A 27,676-nucleotide genomic window follows, 5' to 3' on the forward strand; every position below is an offset into this window, starting at 1 on the left:
GGCTGCAGCACCTGTGATTGTAGGACCTCTGAGACAAGATGCACACCTTCCCATGGGGGCTCCTCCCCAGCCAGAGCTAGACTTTGCAAACCTTTTGTCCTAAAAGGTTTATTTTTACACGGAAGAGGCTGAGCAGCAGCAAGAGATTTGGAGAAGCCATGTGTTTTGAAGGTATCGAACACAGCAGAGTCCAGATTAGTGATTTTCATATTTTAATCCTCATTCATATGGTAATAAATTTTACATTGTATGTGTACATTAGATATAGTATATGTACATTTTGTTTATATCTACGTTTATATACATACCTGTTTTAGACATTATGTACATTTATGCTTATATGTATATATACATGCATATATATCTTTATATCATAGATGTATAATTATATATACTTACGTGTATATATCTTTAGATACATATTCGTTTGTATTTGTAGACTTTATACTATATATATGCACACATATTTTATTAATATCTACTCATAGTATGTGGCCTTCACACATACTTACTATTCTATTCCTAGTTCATTCTTTATATTCCATTAAAATAATAATTTTGTGGAAGGCTGGTCTTCTCCTACTAAGTTTGTTTCAGGTGGTTGTTAGCAGAACTCTGGAGCCATAGTGTCTCAATCAACTCAAATTTCCTGGTGTCGTGATATTACCCCACGGCTACTGGCATCAGATTCTGTGGCGCTGCCTCAGATTGCGCAATGATGTGGGGTGGAATGTTAAACACTTTCTCCTATCCATCCTGTAATCTGCCATCTATGCAGGGTACAGACCTCCTCAATTTCCCTGCTGCTCCCTGGACCCAAAACACAAGTACTAGTTTAGCACAGGCTTCAGTCATCCCCAGGGCTTTCTCTGTTTTGATGTTTTTTTTTTTTTTTTTTAATCTTTTCCCTTCTATATTTTTCCGGGGTTGATTTGGGGAGCAGAGCACAGCAACCTGAGCTTGGTTGTCACTTTGGCAATGACAGTTAAGGCACTCACTCTGTATTTAATTTAAGTAGCGTTTACATCTTTGCCATATTCTGTTCCCCATCAAGGAATATGGTATACAGATCCATTTACTTGAGATTATTTCCTGAGTCTATCAGCAACTTTGCACAGTTGCTTCCATGAAGGTCTTGTTAGGCTCTTCTTACTTCCATTTTGGATTTTAATGCTGCTGTGAATGGTATATTTTCTATTTTCTATTTTATGCACTAAGTTGCTTCTGTGTGGCAAGGCTCATGATTTTGCTGTAATCACCTTCTATATGACGTTTTCTGAAGTCTTTTATTCATTTGAATATTCAATGTGTCTATTCCTTTGAATTTTCTATGTAGATAATCATATAGTTAACAAATACTATTTCTTAGCAGTCTTCATATCTCATTTTCATTTTGACATCCATAGCTCTGTCTCTTTTTCATTTTCATATTCACTGCAGATGTAGGTGGTAGTGGTGACAGCATAGGTCAACGACTTGTCACTGCCGTGAATGACAGAGCTTCTGACATTTCACATTTATGTATGCTTGCTGCCGATTTGAGGAAATGGAAGTTCCTTTTAATGTTAGTTTGCTAAACATTGTTAATTTGTACTTACATAGAATTCATTTCAGAGCCTTTGCCTGTACCCATTGCCATGACTGAATGTTTTTTTCTAGTCTATCTTGTATGCAGGGAATTAGAATTGAATTTTTTTCTAACATTTCATCGTATTTTTATTCCATGCATACAGGCGGCTTGTTCGTTTAATCCACTGTTGTGTTGGATATGTGATTATCTGTTTATGACATTTGCTGTGATATGTGTGAACACTTGCCTCACAAATTCTTTTCATGAGTGCTCGGGTGCCTTCATCTGTTTATGAATCTAGGAGAGCGAGCCTGGGAGAATGAGTTAAACAATTGCCCATTTTGGATGCATTGGAAGAGTTGAGATAAGACAGTGATTCATTTTCCCTTGCCACTTGGCTGAACGGGCCTCCAAAATTTCCTGTCCTGGAATATTTGAGGGTAGATTGAACTTTGAATACACTTTCAGTTTGTGGAAGTACCATTGGTTTTATCCATTCACCTCTTCAAGGACATCTTGGTTGGTGATTATGAATAAACTACTATATACATTCGTGTACACGATCTTCCATGTGAGAACCAAAGTTTCCAATTCACTTAGGTAAAACCTAGGAGTACGACTGATGGATCTAAAGGTAAGTCTATGTTTTACTACATAAGAAAGGGCCAAAAGGCCTTCTAGAGTGAATGAAACATTTTTCTTGTCTACCAGCTATGAATGAGAATTCCACATCCTCTCCAGAATTTGATATTCTCAGGTATTTGAATTCTATCCATTGTACTAGGTGGGTAGAGGAATCTTAGTGCTGTTGACATTTGCATTATTAGTGAATAATTATGGTGATCATCTTTTCACGTGTGTATCTTCATTGGTGAATGTATGTGTATTTCTGCGTGTCTTCATTGGTGAATGTCTTCAAATCATTTACATCTTTAGTTGGATTCTTTGTTTTCAAAGGTTGAATGTTAAAAGTTTGGTGTTTATTCAGCATATGAGTTCTTTATCAGACATCAGATTACTAATATTTTCTCTCCATCTATATCGTTTTTTCCATTCTTCTAACAGTATTTTTTTTTTTTTTTTTTTTTTTTTTTTGGAGATGGAGCCTCACTCTGTCCCCCAGCCTGGAGTGCAGTGGCGTGATCTCGACTCACTGCAATCTCTACCCCCTGAGTTCAAGCGATTCTCCTGCCTCAGCCTCCCGAGTAGCTGGGATTACAGGTGCCTGCAAACGTGCCCGGCTAATTTTTGTATTTTTAGTAGAGACAGGATTTCACCATCTTGGCCAGGCTGGTCTTGAACTCCTGACCTCATGATCCACCTGCCTCAGTCTCCCAAAGTGCTGGGATGACAGGCGTGAGCCACCGTGCCCGGCTGAGATTCACAGGAAAACCAGGATCGGAGGGGTATAAGTTTGTAGGAAAGAGGTTTTTAAGTGGCAGCATCTTTGCATGATTCAAACTCTGGAGGCATATGTATAAAGTCCAAGAAACACATGAGAAAATTGTACTTCTTGGAAACTAAGGAGCTCACAAATGATGAAATGTGATTCACACCGATTTGTAAATGAGCACCCATTTGTAAGTGAGCAGGCCGAGACAGGGAGATGCAGACCTGGCTGGACTCTGGATTAATCCATTCCCATGTCTGCATTCTCTTATGGCCTCTTCCCACGTCTCCCAGGACTCTGCCACCTACTGTCAAATTAAAAATCACAGGCAGGGATACCTCTGGGTTCTGGTGTGTGGGTGTTGGGGCTCTCTGCACGCCCTGATTTCAGAGCTCTTTTGATGTCTGTGCCCAGTTGTGTCTATGGTAAGGACTTGAATCTGTTTTTTCTGATCATTCAAAGAGGTTTGTCGATGATAGCATGTGTTCTAAGATGAACACCCCAAGTGACCAGAAAAGGCTGCTTCCTAAGTTAAAACATGACATGACATCTTTTAAATTAATTTTTGGCTCCAAAAGAAAGAAGGAGAAGGAAGGAAGGGAGGGAAAGGGAGAGAGAGAGAGAGAGACGGAAGGAAGGAAGGAAGGAAGGAAGGAAGGAAGGAAGGAAGGAAGGAAGGAAGCAGAGAGAGAGAGAAAGAAAGAGAGAAAGAGAAAGAAAAAAGGAAAGGAAAGGAAAGGAAAACAAGAAAGAAAAAGTGGGGGCATAGTGGGGGAATCAAGGAAGGAAGTAAAAAACCCCACCAGATCCAGTACAGACATAAAAGCCAAACGTAAATCCTGTCCACCAGACACTAATGAGCACCCTCTAAACTGCAAACCTGTAGGACTCCTTGGTAGTATGTGTCACTGCCACAACTATCAAGGGCACTTTTTAACTCAATGACAAAGCCAGACGTGATCTCATCTGTATGTAAAGTGAAGATCCTGTTATATAAAGGCACCACCATGACAAGGAATGGCCAGCAACACAGTGTCATTGTGAACCCTCGGCCGGCAATGCTAGCAGCACAATTGGCACTCAGCGAGCAACTCCAGGTAATTTTTTTTTTTTTTTTTTGAGACGGAGTCTTGCTCTGTCACCCAGGCTGGAGTGCAGTGGTGCGATCTCGGCTCGCTGCAAGCTCCGCCTCCCGGGTTCATGCCATTCTCCTGCCTCAGCCTCCCGAGTAGCTGTGACTACAGGCTCCCGCCACCACGCCCGGCTAATTTTTTGTATTTTTAGTACAGACGGGGTTTCTCTGTGTTAGCCAGGACGGTCTCCATCTCCTGAGCTTGTGATCCACCCGCCTCAGCCTCCCAAAGGGCTGGGGTTACAGATGTGAGCCACCGCGCCCAGCCAGCTCCAGATAATTTTTAATGAGCAGAGGCAGGATGTCTGAGGGGCTTCCTAAAACCCAGCACCTGCTCGAGAACCTCCTGGGCACTTTTCCAGGGAGGCGTGTTAGGCTGAAGTCTCTATCATGCAAGCCAAAGATGTCAGAGCGGGGTACTGGACTGCAAAGAAAGAAAAAGGATGGAGACCATGAAGACTTTTTTGTGCAGTCAGAAAATTACTCATTTTCTGACACATTTATTGACCAGCACGTATTCTGCCCAAATGCTCGCCTCTATGTGCTCTGGTCTGCATAGGCTGGGTACGCCTGGGCCCATCGCTAGCTGGCATGTACCGTGACATGCGGTGGCTGTGGGGGCAATGGTGGTGCAGAGCTGGGGGATGGGGGAACATGGCCATGGAGGCAGCAGGCTGTGCAGCCCCAGCAGCCACTAGGGTCACCGGTACCCAGAGATGGCAAAAGGGCAGCATGCCAGGTGCAGGAAGTCCTGTGGTGTCCATGGCAAGGGCACTAGGGGACGCTGTGGGAAGGGCCACCACAGGCCCGTAAGAATTCATCTGAGTGGGATATCCAGGGACATAGAGGAAGGGCAGTGCTGCAGGCCCAGGGACAGTGGCCACCGGAGTGACGTGAGCCTGGCTGCCCTCTGACCACTCGCCCGCCGGCTGGGTCGCTGGAGCGTTGTCACTCGCCATGGCGGGATTGGGCACCATCACAGGAGTTGCTGGTGGAGCAGAGCCACTCCTGATTTGGGTGTTGGGACCGGCCGGTTCCTGGTGTTGCAGTGTGACCTGGTCATTCTCATTCGGAGATGTGTGATCTTGTTGCTCAGTGTCTGCTGGTGCCAGACAGGATCCAGCAGCTTCTGGCTTGTCCTCCTCCTGATGTCTTGGTGCAGACTTGACGCCCACTCTTCTCTTCATCCTCACGAGGAGGTGAGGGGAGTCTCTTTGAAAGTAAGGATGGCAGTAGAACTCTAACTGTAAGTCAAAGTTTAAATAAACAAAAGGAAACTGCAAGTCACAAGGATGGACTACAACTACCAACCATCTACGCCCCTGTGCAAGAGAACTCTGCTGGCCCAGGAGGCCTTTCTGGAAAAGGTCCCAGTCCCCAAAGGAAGCTGGGGACTCGCGTTCACATCGTCAAGGTTTACCAAGTTGTGGCGGGCCTTTCCGTCTTGGAAAAAGCCTCAAAATGGCAGATTAGGGTGTCCATGGCCAGCGGAAAGGGTCTTTGAAGTTGCAGACCAGGAGGGAAGAAGATTCTGGGCCTCCCCCATGCAGTGTCGGCTGGCAACAGAATGCACCCCGGCTGGGCTGGAGGCCCTGGGCACTGGCTCTTCCACACCAGGGGCCCACCTACCAAGGGCAGCAGGAGCATCTGCACCTCCTGCGCCAGGCGCCCTTCAGCACTTCAACTTGAGCACTTCTCCAGACACCAGCTAGGGTGACAGTGGTACAAATACCAGACTCCCCTGGCCTGCTCACCTCACACGGTAAAGCGCTATGGAGTCAGGGGGACACAGCAACCACCAGACGACATGGCTGGCCCGGGGCAGGAGGACATGCAGATATGGCTACTTAGCACCTGTGATATTTTACACACTCGAGAGGGGCAGGTACCATCCTCAGCCCTCTCCCCACATTCGCTCTTAGTTCATGTCACCTCCACCCAGAGGGGGACACAAGCCCACAGTGATGGCCCCACACCCTGCCTGAGGTCGCCCACTTCCCAGGAGGCAGTCCTGGGACTTCCACCCGACCAGGCCCCAGAGCCCACCGACTTAACCCCCCCAGAGGCTTGTCGTTCATTACCTTATTCGAGATGGAGACCGGCCTGTTTGTGGAGAAAATGCGGGTGAAGGTCCTGAAAGTGCATTGACGCCATTTTCGGAAGCCATGCAAGTTTAGCTGGTGGAAGAAGCTCTTTATCGAATTTGTGGCAAACACTTTGTGTGCGACGTCCCTTTTGAGAATCTCCTTTTCAAAGAGTTTTTGATTGATCACTATACAAGTCCCACTGTCATCCCACCAGATGGACGAAAACTGGTTGCTGCTGACCAGTCTCCACAGTTTCTGCGGAAAGGGGAGGGAGAGGAGATTATCTGCTCCCTGGGGCGGGACGTCACCGTCAGGGTGCGGCCTTCTGAACGAAGCTGCCTCGGCCAGAGGTTGGAAAGCGATTTCTTCTGTCAGCAGCATGAAGTTAGGGCTCCCAGTGGACACTGGGTCGTGCCAGGCAGGGGAAGGATCTGCTGGGTGAAGGTAGGTCTCTGAGTGCAATTGGGGAGGAAAAGGCACCCTTTCCAAGCCGTGACCCTGTCCTCTCAAATTTCTTTCTTCACAGCGAGCCATGATCAATGATGGCTAGTCCTCCAACTGGCAAACTTGCTAGTGCAGTGTGGCCAGCAGCACCCCTTGGCAGTCATGTAACCAGCCCCATGACATCATAAAGGGGCTCTGACTGCCGGGGGAGGGGTGGCATCTCCACACACCCAGCAAGTTATGTAATAAAGGGCCAAGGCAGACAAGTAGCTGCCCATCTGCATGTGCACATTCCGATCCTCACAGTCATTTCAATGGGAAAGATGACACTAGTGCACAGGAGTGCCAAGGGGCCCTGCCACACCTTAGGTGCAGACCTGGAGCGGTCCTCTTGTCCTAGAGCTCCTGAGCCAGGCAGAACTACAGGAAAGCCCTGGCTCAGGAAGGTCAGAGCTCACCATCTGAGTCATGGGCCCACAGACCCCAGCACATGACTGACACTTTGAAGCACAGAATAAAGGGTAGGACAATGCCCACGGGTCAGGCTGTAGCCACGCCACCCTTTCCACCCTGTCCTAGCCAGAGGCAGCAATGTGCTCCATACAGATCCTCCTAACACACCCACACTGTCGGTCCCCAGCACGCAGATACCCGACAGCCACTTAGGCAAATGGCTTAGCTGACTGCCCCAGCACACACCGTCGCCATGCAGTCCAGTGGGGAGTCGGAGGCAGCCTTCTTCCTGCCTCTCCTCGGCCTGCACGTGTCCCCCCACCAAGCAGAGACACCCTTCTACACCCCGGGTCTCTGCAGTCACATCGTGGTGGGGCATGCAGCTGTTGGCCTTTGAGCATGTCTTGTTTTCCTTGGCCAGTGTCTCCAGAGAAACGCACATGGGTTTGTGCCTAGTGGTCCATCTCTGCAACAGTTGTTCCTTTGGGATCGGATGCTAGGAGGTCACGGGAGAGGTGTCCATCCAAAGCAGTCTCTGTGTCGTACACTGTCCCCACACACAGGGCCACCTCTGCACAGACTCCCCCGACTCGATTCTGGGCACAGAGCTCAGGGATCTTCCAGAGACTGCCACGAACCGGTGATGCCTCCACGCTTGAGACATCCTGACCGCAGGGCCCAAGATGCACTGGCTCAGGGGGTGACAGTGAGGGGTCTGCAAACAGACTGCTGATGCTGGTGTCTCAACCTGGCCGCTGCCGAGCTGTGTGACTTGGGCACGTCACTTAACCTCTCTCGGCCTCCGTCTCCTCCCGGGGATAAGAGTAGTAGCACCTGCTTCCCGGGGCTGTGAGGATCCAGTGGGACGTATAGGCTTGCAGGGCGGACTCCTCTGCTCAAGAGACATGATGACTCTGGTCAAGGCAGCAGTCAGGAGCGTGGGCAGGAGCTGGGTGATGGAGAACCCACAGGCCTGGGGAGAGAGGGAGTGTGTGAGAGACTTCAGCTGAGAACCGAACCTTGGAGGTTCTAACAAAGGCTGACTTACAGGTCTTCTTCAGTGCTGCTCTGGGGCCTCTTGGGGCTCCTGTCCTCCTGGTCAGCCTGTCCCCTGAGAATCTGAAGGAGGAAGTGAGAGGGCTACTCAGCGTGCAGCTAGCCTGCAGAGATCAAGGCTCTATGAGTGACAGTAGGGTGAATGGGGCCAGGTGCTATGGGGTCCCATGTGTGCTGGGGCAGGTGGGGCCCTTGGTGCACATTCAGGGTGAACACTTCACCTTCACTGCTGACACTGCCTGGGCCTCCTCTGCTCTGTGACCTGAGGACACTGTCTCAGACCAAGGCCTGACTGCTTCCTGGAGCTCCCGGAAGAGGAATCGAGGGGCCCTTAGGCTGCAGACTGCAGGTAGAGCCCCGGTCCCTCAGTGCTGTCAAGAGGGCGGGCAGGACACTCTTGAGTTCTACACACCTTTGGGGCAGATGGTCCCCTCTGCGCTCACTCAGGGCCCTCACCTTTCTCCTGGCAGGGACTGGACTCCACTCCTCTACTCGCCTGAGAATCTCTCGGATCAAGAGCTCACATCCCTGATATGGAACAGAAGGACATGCCCCAACCAACATCTGCCCACACCTGCCCAGGGTTTCCTCGGAAGTACAGTAAGAGATGTCCAAATTCAATGGGGTCCATGTGTCCTGGGGTGAGGATACTGCCCGGTCCTCATCTTGATGCCTGCAGGGTCTGGAACCCTCCCCCTGTTGACCTGAGGCCCTATCTCCAGGAGACACCTGAAGAGGAAGTGAGGGGAGTCCATCCACCCAGCGGCTTCCCTCAGCTGACAGAAGGGGCAGGGTGGGGCTAGGTCCTCTGTGTTTGGTGAGTGGGGTCCCCTCAGTCTGCACCTGGACTCCTGGCAGGGCCTGGGACCCTCCCTCTGCTGACTTGAGTGCAGCCCCCTCAGACCAAGGCCAGCCCTCCCTGACACCAATGATCCCAGGATAAAGGAGGGACCTCAGCAGACAGTCCTGCCTGGGTTCTCTGGGGTGACAGTAGGGGCAGGGCAAACTCTCTTGATCTGAGAGTTTCTCTGGCCTGGAGGTACCCTCAATCCTCCCTTAGGTTCCTCACCTGGACTGCTCTCCAATCCTGGGACCACTGTGTCTGTTGAACACAGTGCCTCCCTGTTTTGTCCACACACCCTCTGAGAACAAAGTCCTCACCTCCCTGAGATCCAGAAACAGAGGTGAGGAGGCCCCACATCTGTCACCCCTGCGTGGGGTGTCCACGGCTGACCCCACCAGCTGAATCCTTCAGGTATGAGGTGGGTGTTCCAAAGTCCTCCTGTGGGTTATTCATCTTTACTTCTGCTGGGGCTTCTACTTACTCGACCCTCAAACCCTTGAGATGAGCAGACATCTCCCTTGACACCAATGCCTCATCCCCCTGAGGGCTCCTCAACTTCCTGCCGTGGTGCAAGTGAGCTTGCCACTTAGCACCATCCCTGATCAGCTACCCCCCCGGCCCCCACATCTAAGAACAGAATTCACCTAGACTCTGTGGGGTGGCTTCTTTCTGGGTTGGGGGTACCTCCATTCCTCATGAACGGGGCAAACCTCGGGTCCTGCTGATCCTGGGAGTCCTCCTTCTACTGACCAGGTGTGGAGCCCTCTGTTGAATCTTTCAGTGCCCTCTGGGATCAAGGTACTCACCTCCCTCAGACCTCTCACCCCTAGTCACGACGGGAGAAATGAGACCATGCCTCATGCCATTCCTGCCTGGGGCCACCTGGGGCTGAGAACAGGTGACACCAGTGTCTGTGAGGTCCTTTCTTTTCTGAGAGCGTGGAGGTACCTTCTTACCTTCAGTCCTCACCAAACTTCCTCCCCGTCACTCCTGGAAGACCCTGGATTCCACCCTGTGCTGACCAGGTGTGGCTCCCTCTGCTGAGCTGAGGAAACCCCTCGGACCAAGGCCCCCACCTCCCTGAGACCTGGGAGGCAGAAGTGAGGGGGCACCTCATGGTCACTCATGCATGAGATACCCAAGGCTGACCAAAGGAGCAGGTTTCAGGGGGCCTCGTCGGTCTCGGTGTCCTCTAGGTATTCATATTTGCTCCTCACAGAATCTGGCCCCTTCCATTTTGCTGAACCAGAGATGAGTCTTGCAGACCAAGGCCAATTTCTCCCTTAGACCCTCTTTGAGAAAGTGTGTGTTGGGGGTGGACAGGGCACTTCCCTTCCTCACAGTCCTGCCTGGGGCCTCCCAAGACTGACAGCAGGGGCAGGTTTCCTAGGTCTGGGATGAGAGGTCTGGTGAATCCTTCCTCAGGCCTCTGGGACTCCTCCTTCTGCTCACCTGAGGCCCCACTCCTCGTACCACAGCCCTGTCCCCATTGACACCCGATCCCACCAGCCACAATGCACCACATGTGGCCACCGTGCCCGGGATCACCCAGGCCAAGATCCCCACTGAGCTGGACTCCAGGGTCCCCTCTGTCCTCTGTCTTGTTCCTTCCCTGGTCTCCTAGAGGGCTGGGCCCCACCCCTCTGTGGACCTGAGTCTCTATCTGTCGGATTCCCGAGGCTGAATGAGGAGGGGCCTCGGTCTCAGATAGGGGCCGGGTGGGCCCCTTGTCCTGGGGTACTGGGTCCGCTCAGGCCTTCCTTGTCTCCCAGCAGGACCTGGGCCCTCCCTCTATTCTCCCGCGGCCATGCTAACGGTACCAACCCCCTTCCCTCGGTCAGCCCAGGATGCAGATATCAGGATCCGCTTCCCTGACCGCCATGCCCGGAACGTCCCAGGGTTGACTGCAGGGGCAGTGACTCCCTCTGTGGGGCCTCAGCCCTCCCTCAGGGTCCTGGCCCTGATGCCTGGCAGAGCCTGGCCCCTGCCCTCTCCCAACCAGTCCTGCCCTGGTCACACCAAGCTCTGACCCAGAGTCCCCTGGGGCTTAAGCGGTGAGGTGGCGAAGGGTGGCCCAGCCCGAGAAGTCCGCCCCCGGGTGGTCCAGGGCTGGCAGCAGGGGTGGTGCTGGATTATTTGGGGCCCTCTATCTGGGGTGGGGGCGTCCTCAGTCCTCCCTCAGCGTCTCACCTTGCCTCCCCACAGAGCCTGGGCCCGCTTCCCTCTGCCGATCTTCAGCCACCACTCAGAACCAAGCCCTTGCTACTCTCTGACCCCCAGTGCGCAAGTCAGAGGCCTTACATCCGGGCACCCGGAGCTTCCCTGGGTTGACAGCAGGGGCCAAACCGGATTCTGCCACGGGAGACTTGGGGGTGGGGTGGAGTGGGGGGTTGAGGATGGAGGTGGGGAACCTGAGACTGTAGGTCATGGTGGTGGTGGCTGGGTTAGGGGTGTGGAGGCATTCAGCCCTCCCTCAGGGTTCTGAACTTGATGCCAGTCAGAGCCTGGGCCCAGCCTGATAAGCCCGACTCCACCAGGTCAGGTTGTCCAGGGCTGGCACAGGGGCCGTGCTGTATTATTTGGGGTCCTCTATCTGGGGTGGGTGTTCTTGAGTCCTCTCTCAGGGTCTCACCTTGCCTCCTCACAGAGCCTGGGCCCGCTTCCCTCGGCCGATATCGACCCACCGCTCACAGCGAGACCCCCCGCTACTCTTTGACACCCAGCGTGCAAGTCACTGGCCTTACATCCGGGCACCTGGGGCTTCCCTGGGTTGACAACAGAGGTGGAACCAGATTCTGCCGCGGGAGAGTTGGGGGTGGGGTGGAGTTTAGGGTGGGGTGGGGTGGGGTGGGGTGGGGTGTAGAGTGGGGCTGAGGATGGGGCTGGGGAACCTGGGGCTGTAGGTCATGGTTCGGTGGCGGGGGGGGCAGCCCTCCCTCAGGGTCCTGACCTTGATGCCCCGCAGAGCCTGGGCCCTGCCCTCTCCTAACCAGCCCTGCCCTGGTCACACCAAGCTCTCACTCCAGAGTGCCCAGCAGCTTGAGCGGCGGAGGGAGGGGGTCGGCCCAGCCTCACAAGTCAGCCCCAGATCAGCCCCCGGGTGGTACAGGGCTGGGAGCGGAGAAGGCACTTGGTTCTTTCGGGTCCTCTATCTGGGGCGGGGGCATTCTCAGTCTTCCCTCAGCACCTCACCTTGACTCCTCACAGAGCCTGGGCCCGCTTCCCTCCACCGGTATGAAGCCGCCCCTCAGAAGGAGGCCTCTCCCTTCTCTCTGACCCCAGTGCGCGTGTCAGTGACGTCACATCCGGCCTCTAAGCCTGGGGCTTCCCTGGGTTGACAGTAGGGGCTGAATCGGGTTCTGGTGGAGTAAGGGTGGGGATGGGGATAGGGGCCCTCAGTCATCCCTCAGAGGGTCCTGACCTTGATACCTGGGTCTGGATCCCCATTTTCTGCCGATTGGGTGTGCTCCTCTCAGACCAAGTCTCTGACTCCCAGTCGCATGAGGTGGCAGTGAGGAGAGGGGTGTGGTCGGGGTGACGACATTGCCAGGGTCTTCCAGGGCTGACAGGAAGGGCTGAGCTGGATTCTGTGGCCCCTCTATGTGGGGAGGGTGGACCTTCAGTCTCTACTCAGGAGGGTTCTCCTCCTGGCTCCTGGCTCTTCGATGAAGTGATGGGTGGGAGATGATCCGTTTATGTCACCTTTGAGCATTTGTCCAGCTGCACGCGTTGCAGAGAATGGCTGCGGGTCCAAGGCTAGATGCTCCCTGGGGGGCTGCAGCACCTGTGATTGTAGGACCTCTGAGAGAAGATGCACACCTTCCCATGGGGGCTCCTCCCCAGCCAGAGCTAGACTTTGCAAACCTTTTGTCCTAAAAGGTTTATTTTTACACGGAAGAGGCTGAGCAGCAGCAAGAGATTTGGAGAAGCCATGTGTTTTGAAGGTATCGAACACAGCAGAGTCCAGATTAGTGATTTTCATATTTTAATCCTCATTCATATGGTAATAAATTTTACATTGTATGTGTACATTAGATATAGTATATGTACATTTTGTTTATATCTACGTTTATATACATACCTGTTTTAGACATTATGTACATTTATGCTTATATGTATATATACATGCATATATATCTTTATATCATAGATGTATAATTATATATACTTACGTGTATATATCTTTAGATACATATTCGTTTGTATTTGTAGACTTTATACTATATATATGCACACATATTTTATTAATATCTACTCATAGTATGTGGCCTTCACACATACTTACTATTCTATTCCTAGTTCATTCTTTATATTCCATTAAAATAATAATTTTGTGGAAGGCTGGTCTTCCCCTACTAAGTTTGTTTCAGGTGGTTGTTAGCAGAACTCTGGAGCCATAGTGTCTCAATCAACTCAAATTTCCTGGTGTCGTGATATTACCCCAGGGCTACTGGCATCAGATTCTGTGGCGCTGCCTCAGATTGCGCAATGATGTGGGGTGGAATGTTAAACACTTTCCCCTATCCATCCTGTAATCTGCCATCTATGCAGGGTACAGACCTCCTCGATTTCCCTGCTGCTCCCTGGACCCAAAACACAAGTACTAGTTTAGCACAGTCTTCAGTCATCCCCAGGGCTTTCTCTGTTTTGATGTTTTTTTTTTTTTTTTTTAATCTTTTCCCTTCTATATTTTTCCGGGGTTGATTTGGGGAGCAGAGCACAGCAACCTGAGCTTTGTTGTCACTTTGGCAATGACAGTTAAGGCACTCACTCTGTATTTAATTTAAGTAGCATTTACATCTTTGCCATATTCTGTTCCCCATCAAGGAATATGGTATACAGATCCATTTACTTGAGATTATTTCCTGAGTCTATCAGCAACTTTGCACAGTTGCTTCCATGAAGGTCTTGTTAGGCTCTTCTTACTTCCATTTTGGATTTTAATGCTGCTGTGAATGGTATATTTTCTATTTTCTATTTTATGCACTAAGTTGCTTCTGTGTGGCAAGGCTCATGATTTTGCTGTAATCACCTTCTATATGACGTTTTCTGAAGTCTTTTATTCATTTGAATATTCAATGTGTCTATTCCTTTGAATTTTCTATGTAGATAATCATATAGTTAACAAATACTATTTCTTAGCAGTCTTCATATCTCATTTTCATTTTGACATCCATAGCTCTGTCTCTTTTTCATTTTCATATTCACTGCAGATGTAGGTGGTAGTGGTGACAGCATAGGTCAACGACTTGTCACTGCCGTGAATGGCAGAGCTTCTGACATTTCACATTTATGTATGCTTGCTGCCGATTTGAGGAAATGGAAGTTCCTTTTAATGTTAGTTTGCTAAACATTGTTAATTTGTACTTACATAGAATTCATTTCAGAGCCTTTGCCTGTACCCATTGCCATGACTGAATGTTTTTTTCTAGTCTATCTTGTATGCAGGGAATTAGAATTGAATTTTTTTCTAACATTTCATCGTATTTTTATTCCATGCATACAGGCGGCTTGTTCGTTTAATCCACTGTTGTGTTGGATATGTGATTATCTGTTTATGACATTTGCTGTGATATGTGTGAACACTTGCCTCACAAATTCTTTTCATGAGTGCTCGGGTGCCTTCATCTGTTTATGAATCTAGGAGAGCGAGCCTGGGAGAATGAGTTAAACAATTGCCCATTTTGGATGCATTGGAAGAGTTGAGATAAGACAGTGATTCATTTTCCCTTGCCACTTGGCTGAACGGGCCTCCAAAATTTCCTGTCCTGGAATATTTGAGGGTAGATTGAACTTTGAATACACTTTCAGTTTGTGGAAGTACCATTGGTTTTATCCATTCACCTCTTCAAGGACATCTTGGTTGGTGATTATGAATAAACTACTATATACATTCGTGTACACGATCTTCCATGTGAGAACCAAAGTTTCCAATTCACTTAGGTAAAACCTAGGAGTACGACTGATGGATCTAAAGGTAAGTCTATGTTTTACTACATAAGAAAGGGCCAAAAGGCCTTCTAGAGTGAATGAAACATTTTTCTTGTCTACCAGCTATGAATGAGAATTCCACATCCTCTCCAGAATTTGATATTCTCAGGTATTTGAATTCTATCCATTGTACTAGGTGGGTAGAGGAATCTTAGTGCTGTTGACATTTGCATTATTAGTGAATAATTATGGTGATCATCTTTTCACGTGTGTATCTTCATTGGTGAATGTATGTGTATTTCTGCGTGTCTTCATTGGTGAATGTCTTCAAATCATTTACATCTTTAGTTGGATTCTTTGTTTTCAAAGGTTGAATGTTAAAAGTTTGGTGTTTATTCAGCATATGAGTTCTTTATCAGACATCAGATTACTAATATTTTCTCTCCATCTATATCGTTTTTTCCATTCTTCTAACAGTATTTTTTTTTTTTTTTTTTTTTTTTTTTGGAGATGGAGCCTCACTCTGTCCCCCAGCCTGGAGTGCAGTGGCGTGATCTCGACTCACTGCAATCTCTACCCCCTGAGTTCAAGCGATTCTCCTGCCTCAGCCTCCCGAGTAGCTGGGATTACAGGTGCCTGCAAACGTGCCCGGCTAATTTTTGTATTTTTAGTAGAGACAGGATTTCACCATCTTGGCCAGGCTGGTCTTGAACTCCTGACCTCATGATCCACCTGCCTCAGTCTCCCAAAGTGCTGGGATGACAGGCGTGAGCCACCGTGCCCGGCTGAGATTCACAGGAAAACCAGGATCGGAGGGGTATAAGTTTGTAGGAAAGAGGTTTTTAAGTGGCAGCATCTTTGCATGATTCAAACTCTGGAGGCATATGTATAAAGTCCAAGAAACACATGAGAAAATTGTACTTCTTGGAAACTAAGGAGCTCACAAATGATGAAATGTGATTCACACCGATTTGTAAATGAGCACCCATTTGTAAGTGAGCAGGCCGAGACAGGGAGATGCAGACCTGGCTGGACTCTGGATTAATCCATTCCCATGTCTGCATTCTCTTATGGCCTCTTCCCACGTCTCCCAGGACTCTGCCACCTACTGTCAAATTAAAAATCACAGGCAGGGATACCTCTGGGTTCTGGTGTGTGGGTGTTGGGGCTCTCTGCACGCCCTGATTTCAGAGCTCTTTTGATGTCTGTGCCCAGTTGTGTCTATGGTAAGGACTTGAATCTGTTTCTTCTGATCATTCAAAGAGGTTTGTCGATGATAGCATGTGTTCTAAGATGAACACCCCAAGTGACCAGAAAAGGCTGCTTCCTAAGTTAAAACATGACATGACATCTTTTAAATTAATTTTTGGCTCCAAAAGAAAGAAGGAGAAGGAAGGAAGGGAGGGAAAGGGAGAGAGAGAGAGAGAGACGGAAGGAAGGAAGGAAGGAAGGAAGGAAGGAAGGAAGGAAGGAAGGAAGGAAGCAGAGAGAGAGAGAAAGAAAGAGAGAAAGAGAAAGAAAAAAGGAAAGGAAAGGAAAGGAAAACAAGAAAGAAAAAGTGGGGGCATAGTGGGGGAATCAAGGAAGGAAGTAAAAAACCCCACCAGATCCAGTACAGACATAAAAGCCAAACGTAAATCCTGTCCACCAGACACTAATGAGCACCCTCTAAACTGCAAACCTGTAGGACTCCTTGGTAGTATGTGTCACTGCCACAACTATCAAGGGCACTTTTTAACTCAATGACAAAGCCAGACGTGATCTCATCTGTATGTAAAGTGAAGATCCTGTTATATAAAGGCACCACCATGACAAGGAATGGCCAGCAACACAGTGTCATTGTGAACCCTCGGCCGGCAATGCTAGCAGCACAATTGGCACTCAGCGAGCAACTCCAGGTAATTTTTTTTTTTTTTTTTGAGACGGAGTCTTGCTCTGTCACCCAGGCTGGAGTGCAGTGGTGCGATCTCGGCTCGCTGCAAGCTCCGCCTCCCGGGTTCATGCCATTCTCCTGCCTCAGCCTCCCGAGTAGCTGTGACTACAGGCTCCCGCCACCACGCCCGGCTAATTTTTTGTATTTTTAGTACAGACGGGGTTTCTCTGTGTTAGCCAGGACGGTCTCCATCTCCTGAGCTTGTGATCCACCCGCCTCAGCCTCCCAAAGGGCTGGGGTTACAGATGTGAGCCACCGCGCCCAGCCAGCTCCAGATAATTTTTAATGAGCAGAGGCAGGATGTCTGAGGGGCTTCCTAAAACCCAGCACCTGCTCGAGAACCTCCTGGGCACTTTTCCAGGGAGGCGTGTTAGGCTGAAGTCTCTATCATGCAAGCCAAAGATGTCAGAGCGGGGTACTGGACTGCAAAGAAAGAAAAAGGATGGAGACCATGAAGACTTTTTTGTGCAGTCAGAAAATTACTCATTTTCTGACACATTTATTGACCAGCACGTATTCTGCCCAAATGCTCGCCTCTATGTGCTCTGGTCTGCATAGGCTGGGTACGCCTGGGCCCATCGCTAGCTGGCATGTACCGTGACATGCGGTGGCTGTGGGGGCAATGGTGGTGCAGAGCTGGGGGATGGGGGAACATGGCCATGGAGGCAGCAGGCTGTGCAGCCCCAGCAGCCACTAGGGTCACCGGTACCCAGAGATGGCAAAAGGGCAGCATGCCAGGTGCAGGAAGTCCTGTGGTGTCCATGGCAAGGGCACTAGGGGACGCTGTGGGAAGGGCCACCACAGGCCCGTAAGAATTCATCTGAGTGGGATATCCAGGGACATAGAGGAAGGGCAGTGCTGCAGGCCCAGGGACAGTGGCCACCGGAGTGACGTGAGCCTGGCTGCCCTCTGACCACTCGCCCGCCGGCTGGGTCGCTGGAGCGTTGTCACTCGCCATGGCGGGATTGGGCACCATCACAGGAGTTGCTGGTGGAGCAGAGCCACTCCTGATTTGGGTGTTGGGACCGGCCGGTTCCTGGTGTTGCAGTGTGACCTGGTCATTCTCATTCGGAGATGTGTGATCTTGTTGCTCAGTGTCTGCTGGTGCCAGACAGGATCCAGCAGCTTCTGGCTTGTCCTCCTCCTGATGTCTTGGTGCAGACTTGACGCCCACTCTTCTCTTCATCCTCACGAGGAGGTGAGGGGAGTCTCTTTGAAAGTAAGGATGGCAGTAGAACTCTAACTGTAAGTCAAAGTTTAAATAAACAAAAGGAAACTGCAAGTCACAAGGATGGACTACAACTACCAACCATCTACGCCCCTGTGCAAGAGAACTCTGCTGGCCCAGGAGGCCTTTCTGGAAAAGGTCCCAGTCCCCAAAGGAAGCTGGGGACTCGCGTTCACATCGTCAAGGTTTACCAAGTTGTGGCGGGCCTTTCCGTCTTGGAAAAAGCCTCAAAATGGCAGATTAGGGTGTCCATGGCCAGCGGAAAGGGTCTTTGAAGTTGCAGACCAGGAGGGAAGAAGATTCTGGGCCTCCCCCATGCAGTGTCGGCTGGCAACAGAATGCACCCCGGCTGGGCTGGAGGCCCTGGGCACTGGCTCTTCCACACCAGGGGCCCACCTACCAAGGGCAGCAGGAGCATCTGCACCTCCTGCGCCAGGCGCCCTTCAGCACTTCAACTTGAGCACTTCTCCAGACACCAGCTAGGGTGACAGTGGTACAAATACCAGACTCCCCTGGCCTGCTCACCTCACACGGTAAAGCGCTATGGAGTCAGGGGGACACAGCAACCACCAGACGACATGGCTGGCCCGGGGCAGGAGGACATGCAGATATGGCTACTTAGCACCTGTGATATTTTACACACTCGAGAGGGGCAGGTACCATCCTCAGCCCTCTCCCCACATTCGCTCTTAGTTCATGTCACCTCCACCCAGAGGGGGACACAAGCCCACAGTGATGGCCCCACACCCTGCCTGAGGTCGCCCACTTCCCAGGAGGCAGTCCTGGGACTTCCACCCGACCAGGCCCCAGAGCCCACCGACTTAACCCCCCCAGAGGCTTGTCGTTCATTACCTTATTCGAGATGGAGACCGGCCTGTTTGTGGAGAAAATGCGGGTGAAGGTCCTGAAAGTGCATTGACGCCATTTTCGGAAGCCATGCAAGTTTAGCTGGTGGAAGAAGCTCTTTATCGAATTTGTGGCAAACACTTTGTGTGCGACGTCCCTTTTGAGAATCTCCTTTTCAAAGAGTTTTTGATTGATCACTATACAAGTCCCACTGTCATCCCACCAGATGGACGAAAACTGGTTGCTGCTGACCAGTCTCCACAGTTTCTGCGGAAAGGGGAGGGAGAGGAGATTATCTGCTCCCTGGGGCGGGACGTCACCGTCAGGGTGCGGCCTTCTGAACGAAGCTGCCTCGGCCAGAGGTTGGAAAGCGATTTCTTCTGTCAGCAGCATGAAGTTAGGGCTCCCAGTGGACACTGGGTCGTGCCAGGCAGGGGAAGGATCTGCTGGGTGAAGGTAGGTCTCTGAGTGCAATTGGGGAGGAAAAGGCACCCTTTCCAAGCCGTGACCCTGTCCTCTCAAATTTCTTTCTTCACAGCGAGCCATGATCAATGATGGCTAGTCCTCCAACTGGCAAACTTGCTAGTGCAGTGTGGCCAGCAGCACCCCTTGGCAGTCATGTAACCAGCCCCATGACATCATAAAGGGGCTCTGACTGCCGGGGGAGGGGTGGCATCTCCACACACCCAGCAAGTTATGTAATAAAGGGCCAAGGCAGACAAGTAGCTGCCCATCTGCATGTGCACATTCCGATCCTCACAGTCATTTCAATGGGAAAGATGACACTAGTGCACAGGAGTGCCAAGGGGCCCTGCCACACCTTAGGTGCAGACCTGGAGCGGTCCTCTTGTCCTAGAGCTCCTGAGCCAGGCAGAACTACAGGAAAGCCCTGGCTCAGGAAGGTCAGAGCTCACCATCTGAGTCATGGGCCCACAGACCCCAGCACATGACTGACACTTTGAAGCACAGAATAAAGGGTAGGACAATGCCCACGGGTCAGGCTGTAGCCACGCCACCCTTTCCACCCTGTCCTAGCCAGAGGCAGCAATGTGCTCCATACAGATCCTCCTAACACACCCACACTGTCGGTCCCCAGCACGCAGATACCCGACAGCCACTTAGGCAAATGGCTTAGCTGACTGCCCCAGCACACACCGTCGCCATGCAGTCCAGTGGGGAGTCGGAGGCAGCCTTCTTCCTGCCTCTCCTCGGCCTGCACGTGTCCCCCCACCAAGCAGAGACACCCTTCTACACCCCGGGTCTCTGCAGTCACATCGTGGTGGGGCATGCAGCTGTTGGCCTTTGAGCATGTCTTGTTTTCCTTGGCCAGTGTCTCCAGAGAAACGCACATGGGTTTGTGCCTAGTGGTCCATCTCTGCAACAGTTGTTCCTTTGGGATCGGATGCTAGGAGGTCACGGGAGAGGTGTCCATCCAAAGCAGTCTCTGTGTCGTACACTGTCCCCACACACAGGGCCACCTCTGCACAGACTCCCCCGACTCGATTCTGGGCACAGAGCTCAGGGATCTTCCAGAGACTGCCACGAACCGGTGATGCCTCCACGCTTGAGACATCCTGACCGCAGGGCCCAAGATGCACTGGCTCAGGGGGTGACAGTGAGGGGTCTGCAAACAGACTGCTGATGCTGGTGTCTCAACCTGGCCGCTGCCGAGCTGTGTGACTTGGGCACGTCACTTAACCTCTCTCGGCCTCCGTCTCCTCCCGGGGATAAGAGTAGTAGCACCTGCTTCCCGGGGCTGTGAGGATCCAGTGGGACGTATAGGCTTGCAGGGCGGACTCCTCTGCTCAAGAGACATGATGACTCTGGTCAAGGCAGCAGTCAGGAGCGTGGGCAGGAGCTGGGTGATGGAGAACCCACAGGCCTGGGGAGAGAGGGAGTGTGTGAGAGACTTCAGCTGAGAACCGAACCTTGGAGGTTCTAACAAAGGCTGACTTACAGGTCTTCTTCAGTGCTGCTCTGGGGCCTCTTGGGGCTCCTGTCCTCCTGGTCAGCCTGTCCCCTGAGAATCTGAAGGAGGAAGTGAGAGGGCTACTCAGCGTGCAGCTAGCCTGCAGAGATCAAGGCTCTATGAGTGACAGTAGGGTGAATGGGGCCAGGTGCTATGGGGTCCCATGTGTGCTGGGGCAGGTGGGGCCCTTGGTGCACATTCAGGGTGAACACTTCACCTTCACTGCTGACACTGCCTGGGCCTCCTCTGCTCTGTGACCTGAGGACACTGTCTCAGACCAAGGCCTGACTGCTTCCTGGAGCTCCCGGAAGAGGAATCGAGGGGCCCTTAGGCTGCAGACTGCAGGTAGAGCCCCGGTCCCTCAGTGCTGTCAAGAGGGCGGGCAGGACACTCTTGAGTTCTACACACCTTTGGGGCAGATGGTCCCCTCTGCGCTCACTCAGGGCCCTCACCTTTCTCCTGGCAGGGACTGGACTCCACTCCTCTACTCGCCTGAGAATCTCTCGGATCAAGAGCTCACATCCCTGATATGGAACAGAAGGACATGCCCCAACCAACATCTGCCCACACCTGCCCAGGGTTTCCTCGGAAGTACAGTAAGAGATGTCCAAATTCAATGGGGTCCATGTGTCCTGGGGTGAGGATACTGCCCGGTCCTCATCTTGATGCCTGCAGGGTCTGGAACCCTCCCCCTGTTGACCTGAGGCCCTATCTCCAGGAGACACCTGAAGAGGAAGTGAGGGGAGTCCATCCACCCAGCGGCTTCCCTCAGCTGACAGAAGGGGCAGGGTGGGGCTAGGTCCTCTGTGTTTGGTGAGTGGGGTCCCCTCAGTCTGCACCTGGACTCCTGGCAGGGCCTGGGACCCTCCCTCTGCTGACTTGAGTGCAGCCCCCTCAGACCAAGGCCAGCCCTCCCTGACACCAATGATCCCAGGATAAAGGAGGGACCTCAGCAGACAGTCCTGCCTGGGTTCTCTGGGGTGACAGTAGGGGCAGGGCAAACTCTCTTGATCTGAGAGTTTCTCTGGCCTGGAGGTACCCTCAATCCTCCCTTAGGTTCCTCACCTGGACTGCTCTCCAATCCTGGGACCACTGTGTCTGTTGAACACAGTGCCTCCCTGTTTTGTCCACACACCCTCTGAGAACAAAGTCCTCACCTCCCTGAGATCCAGAAACAGAGGTGAGGAGGCCCCACATCTGTCACCCCTGCGTGGGGTGTCCACGGCTGACCCCACCAGCTGAATCCTTCAGGTATGAGGTGGGTGTTCCAAAGTCCTCCTGTGGGTTATTCATCTTTACTTCTGCTGGGGCTTCTACTTACTCGACCCTCAAACCCTTGAGATGAGCAGACATCTCCCTTGACACCAATGCCTCATCCCCCTGAGGGCTCCTCAACTTCCTGCCGTGGTGCAAGTGAGCTTGCCACTTAGCACCATCCCTGATCAGCTACCCCCCCGGCCCCCACATCTAAGAACAGAATTCACCTAGACTCTGTGGGGTGGCTTCTTTCTGGGTTGGGGGTACCTCCATTCCTCATGAACGGGGCAAACCTCGGGTCCTGCTGATCCTGGGAGTCCTCCTTCTACTGACCAGGTGTGGAGCCCTCTGTTGAATCTTTCAGTGCCCTCTGGGATCAAGGTACTCACCTCCCTCAGACCTCTCACCCCTAGTCACGACGGGAGAAATGAGACCATGCCTCATGCCATTCCTGCCTGGGGCCACCTGGGGCTGAGAACAGGTGACACCAGTGTCTGTGAGGTCCTTTCTTTTCTGAGAGCGTGGAGGTACCTTCTTACCTTCAGTCCTCACCAAACTTCCTCCCCGTCACTCCTGGAAGACCCTGGATTCCACCCTGTGCTGACCAGGTGTGGCTCCCTCTGCTGAGCTGAGGAAACCCCTCGGACCAAGGCCCCCACCTCCCTGAGACCTGGGAGGCAGAAGTGAGGGGGCACCTCATGGTCACTCATGCATGAGATACCCAAGGCTGACCAAAGGAGCAGGTTTCAGGGGGCCTCGTCGGTCTCGGTGTCCTCTAGGTATTCATATTTGCTCCTCACAGAATCTGGCCCCTTCCATTTTGCTGAACCAGAGATGAGTCTTGCAGACCAAGGCCAATTTCTCCCTTAGACCCTCTTTGAGAAAGTGTGTGTTGGGGGTGGACAGGGCACTTCCCTTCCTCACAGTCCTGCCTGGGGCCTCCCAAGACTGACAGCAGGGGCAGGTTTCCTAGGTCTGGGATGAGAGGTCTGGTGAATCCTTCCTCAGGCCTCTGGGACTCCTCCTTCTGCTCACCTGAGGCCCCACTCCTCGTACCACAGCCCTGTCCCCATTGACACCCGATCCCACCAGCCACAATGCACCACATGTGGCCACCGTGCCCGGGATCACCCAGGCCAAGATCCCCACTGAGCTGGACTCCAGGGTCCCCTCTGTCCTCTGTCTTGTTCCTTCCCTGGTCTCCTAGAGGGCTGGGCCCCACCCCTCTGTGGACCTGAGTCTCTATCTGTCGGATTCCCGAGGCTGAATGAGGAGGGGCCTCGGTCTCAGATAGGGGCCGGGTGGGCCCCTTGTCCTGGGGTACTGGGTCCGCTCAGGCCTTCCTTGTCTCCCAGCAGGACCTGGGCCCTCCCTCTATTCTCCCGCGGCCATGCTAACGGTACCAACCCCCTTCCCTCGGTCAGCCCAGGATGCAGATATCAGGATCCGCTTCCCTGACCGCCATGCCCGGAACGTCCCAGGGTTGACTGCAGGGGCAGTGACTCCCTCTGTGGGGCCTCAGCCCTCCCTCAGGGTCCTGGCCCTGATGCCTGGCAGAGCCTGGCCCCTGCCCTCTCCCAACCAGTCCTGCCCTGGTCACACCAAGCTCTGACCCAGAGTCCCCTGGGGCTTAAGCGGTGAGGTGGCGAAGGGTGGCCCAGCCCGAGAAGTCCGCCCCCGGGTGGTCCAGGGCTGGCAGCAGGGGTGGTGCTGGATTATTTGGGGCCCTCTATCTGGGGTGGGGGCGTCCTCAGTCCTCCCTCAGCGTCTCACCTTGCCTCCCCACAGAGCCTGGGCCCGCTTCCCTCTGCCGATCTTCAGCCACCACTCAGAACCAAGCCCTTGCTACTCTCTGACCCCCAGTGCGCAAGTCAGAGGCCTTACATCCGGGCACCCGGAGCTTCCCTGGGTTGACAGCAGGGGCCAAACCGGATTCTGCCACGGGAGACTTGGGGGTGGGGTGGAGTGGGGGGTTGAGGATGGAGGTGGGGAACCTGAGACTGTAGGTCATGGTGGTGGTGGCTGGGTTAGGGGTGTGGAGGCATTCAGCCCTCCCTCAGGGTTCTGAACTTGATGCCAGTCAGAGCCTGGGCCCAGCCTGATAAGCCCGACTCCGCCAGGTCAGGTTGTCCAGGGCTGGCACAGGGGCCGTGCTGTATTATTTGGGGTCCTCTATCTGGGGTGGGTGTTCTTGAGTCCTCTCTCAGGGTCTCACCTTGCCTCCTCACAGAGCCTGGGCCCGCTTCCCTCGGCCGATATCGACCCACCGCTCACAGCGAGACCCCCCGCTACTCTTTGACACCCAGCGTGCAAGTCACTGGCCTTACATCCGGGCACCTGGGGCTTCCCTGGGTTGACAACAGAGGTGGAACCAGATTCTGCCGCGGGAGAGTTGGGGGTGGGGTGGAGTTTAGGGTGGGGTGGGGTGGGGTGGGGTGGGGTGTAGAGTGGGGCTGAGGATGGGGCTGGGGAACCTGGGGCTGTAGGTCATGGTTCGGTGGCGGGGGGGGCAGCCCTCCCTCAGGGTCCTGACCTTGATGCCCCGCAGAGCCTGGGCCCTGCCCTCTCCTAACCAGCCCTGCCCTGGTCACACCAAGCTCTCACTCCAGAGTGCCCAGCAGCTTGAGCGGCGGAGGGAGGGGGTCGGCCCAGCCTCACAAGTCAGCCCCAGATCAGCCCCCGGGTGGTACAGGGCTGGGAGCGGAGAAGGCACTTGGTTCTTTCGGGTCCTCTATCTGGGGCGGGGGCATTCTCAGTCTTCCCTCAGCACCTCACCTTGACTCCTCACAGAGCCTGGGCCCGCTTCCCTCCACCGGTATGAAGCCGCCCCTCAGAAGGAGGCCTCTCCCTTCTCTCTGACCCCAGTGCGCGTGTCAGTGACGTCACATCCGGCCTCTAAGCCTGGGGCTTCCCTGGGTTGACAGTAGGGGCTGAATCGGGTTCTGGTGGAGTAAGGGTGGGGATGGGGATAGGGGCCCTCAGTCATCCCTCAGAGGGTCCTGACCTTGATACCTGGGTCTGGATCCCCATTTTCTGCCGATTGGGTGTGCTCCTCTCAGACCAAGTCTCTGACTCCCAGTCGCATGAGGTGGCAGTGAGGAGAGGGGTGTGGTCGGGGTGACGACATTGCCAGGGTCTTCCAGGGCTGACAGGAAGGGCTGAGCTGGATTCTGTGGCCCCTCTATGTGGGGAGGGTGGACCTTCAGTCTCTACTCAGGAGGGTTCTCCTCCTGGCTCCTGGCTCTTCGATGAAGTGATGGGTGGGAGATGATCCGTTTATGTCACCTTTGAGCATTTGTCCAGCTGCACGCGTTGCAGAGAATGGCTGCGGGTCCAAGGCTAGATGCTCCCTGGGGGGCTGCAGCACCTGTGATTGTAGGACCTCTGAGAGAAGATGCACACCTTCCCATGGGGGCTCCTCCCCAGCCAGAGCTAGACTTTGCAAACCTTTTGTCCTAAAAGGTTTATTTTTACACGGAAGAGGCTGAGCAGCAGCAAGAGATTTGGAGAAGCCATGTGTTTTGAAGGTATCGAACACAGCAGAGTCCAGATTAGTGATTTTCATATTTTAATCCTCATTCATATGGTAATAAATTTTACATTGTATGTGTACATTAGATATAGTATATGTACATTTTGTTTATATCTACGTTTATATACATACCTGTTTTAGACATTATGTACATTTATGCTTATATGTATATATACATGCATATATATCTTTATATCATAGATGTATAATTATATATACTTACGTGTATATATCTTTAGATACATATTCGTTTGTATTTGTAGACTTTATACTATATATATGCACACATATTTTATTAATATCTACTCATAGTATGTGGCCTTCACACATACTTACTATTCTATTCCTAGTTCATTCTTTATATTCCATTAAAATAATAATTTTGTGGAAGGCTGGTCTTCCCCTACTAAGTTTGTTTCAGGTGGTTGTTAGCAGAACTCTGGAGCCATAGTGTCTCAATCAACTCAAATTTCCTGGTGTCGTGATATTACCCCAGGGCTACTGGCATCAGATTCTGTGGCGCTGCCTCAGATTGCGCAATGATGTGGGGTGGAATGTTAAACACTTTCCCCTATCCATCCTGTAATCTGCCATCTATGCAGGGTACAGACCTCCTCGATTTCCCTGCTGCTCCCTGGACCCAAAACACAAGTACTAGTTTAGCACAGTCTTCAGTCATCCCCAGGGCTTTCTCTGTTTTGATGTTTTTTTTTTTTTTTTTTAATCTTTTCCCTTCTATATTTTTCCGGGGTTGATTTGGGGAGCAGAGCACAGCAACCTGAGCTTTGTTGTCACTTTGGCAATGACAGTTAAGGCACTCACTCTGTATTTAATTTAAGTAGCATTTACATCTTTGCCATATTCTGTTCCCCATCAAGGAATATGGTATACAGATCCATTTACTTGAGATTATTTCCTGAGTCTATCAGCAACTTTGCACAGTTGCTTCCATGAAGGTCTTGTTAGGCTCTTCTTACTTCCATTTTGGATTTTAATGCTGCTGTGAATGGTATATTTTCTATTTTCTATTTTATGCACTAAGTTGCTTCTGTGTGGCAAGGCTCATGATTTTGCTGTAATCACCTTCTATATGACGTTTTCTGAAGTCTTTTATTCATTTGAATATTCAATGTGTCTATTCCTTTGAATTTTCTATGTAGATAATCATATAGTTAACAAATACTATTTCTTAGCAGTCTTCATATCTCATTTTCATTTTGACATCCATAGCTCTGTCTCTTTTTCATTTTCATATTCACTGCAGATGTAGGTGGTAGTGGTGACAGCATAGGTCAACGACTTGTCACTGCCGTGAATGGCAGAGCTTCTGACATTTCACATTTATGTATGCTTGCTGCCGATTTGAGGAAATGGAAGTTCCTTTTAATGTTAGTTTGCTAAACATTGTTAATTTGTACTTACATAGAATTCATTTCAGAGCCTTTGCCTGTACCCATTGCCATGACTGAATGTTTTTTTCTAGTCTATCTTGTATGCAGGGAATTAGAATTGAATTTTTTTCTAACATTTCATCGTATTTTTATTCCATGCATACAGGCGGCTTGTTCGTTTAATCCACTGTTGTGTTGGATATGTGATTATCTGTTTATGACATTTGCTGTGATATGTGTGAACACTTGCCTCACAAATTCTTTTCATGAGTGCTCGGGTGCCTTCATCTGTTTATGAATCTAGGAGAGCGAGCCTGGGAGAATGAGTTAAACAATTGCCCATTTTGGATGCATTGGAAGAGTTGAGATAAGACAGTGATTCATTTTCCCTTGCCACTTGGCTGAACGGGCCTCCAAAATTTCCTGTCCTGGAATATTTGAGGGTAGATTGAACTTTGAATACACTTTCAGTTTGTGGAAGTACCATTGGTTTTATCCATTCACCTCTTCAAGGACATCTTGGTTGGTGATTATGAATAAACTACTATATACATTCGTGTACACGATCTTCCATGTGAGAACCAAAGTTTCCAATTCACTTAGGTAAAACCTA

At 51.5% G+C, this 27,676-nt stretch overlaps 2 protein-coding genes across 4 annotated transcripts; both read right to left on the reverse strand.

Annotated features, from left to right (window-relative positions):
* Positions 1–4,436: 4,436 nt before the first annotated feature.
* On the reverse strand, positions 4,437–12,249 carry LOC129476153 (heat shock transcription factor, X-linked). 2 transcript variants are annotated; one of them, XM_063634924.1, is made up of 4 exons: positions 12,169–12,249; positions 8,125–8,195; positions 6,174–8,049; positions 4,437–5,336 (listed from the first exon to the last, which is right to left on the reverse strand). In XM_063634924.1, the coding sequence occupies exons 3-4, from the start codon at positions 6,711–6,713 to the stop codon at positions 4,593–4,595; spliced, it is 1,284 nt and encodes a 427-aa protein (XP_063490994.1). In that variant the 5' UTR covers positions 6,714–8,049; positions 8,125–8,195; positions 12,169–12,249; the 3' UTR covers positions 4,437–4,592. The 2 variants fall into 2 exon arrangements, with proteins under 2 accessions (XP_063490994.1, XP_055124782.1); XM_055268807.2 differs by lacking the exon at positions 8,125–8,195.
* A 4,934-nt stretch (positions 12,250–17,183) lies between these two features.
* Positions 17,184–24,996, reverse strand: LOC129476044 (heat shock transcription factor, X-linked). Of its 2 annotated transcripts, XM_063634925.1 has the most exons (4): positions 24,916–24,996; positions 20,872–20,942; positions 18,921–20,796; positions 17,184–18,083 (listed from the first exon to the last, which is right to left on the reverse strand). In XM_063634925.1, exons 3-4 carry the CDS (start codon positions 19,458–19,460, stop codon positions 17,340–17,342), a joined length of 1,284 nt encoding a protein of 427 aa, XP_063490995.1. In that variant the 5' UTR covers positions 19,461–20,796; positions 20,872–20,942; positions 24,916–24,996; the 3' UTR covers positions 17,184–17,339. The 2 variants fall into 2 exon arrangements, with proteins under 2 accessions (XP_063490995.1, XP_055124596.1); XM_055268621.2 differs by lacking the exon at positions 20,872–20,942.
* Between the last annotated feature and the right edge of the window lie 2,680 nt (positions 24,997–27,676).

Source organism: Symphalangus syndactylus, chromosome X (assembly GCF_028878055.3).
Source record: "Symphalangus syndactylus isolate Jambi chromosome X, NHGRI_mSymSyn1-v2.1_pri, whole genome shotgun sequence".
Classification (NCBI taxonomy): Eukaryota; Metazoa; Chordata; class Mammalia; order Primates; family Hylobatidae; genus Symphalangus; species Symphalangus syndactylus.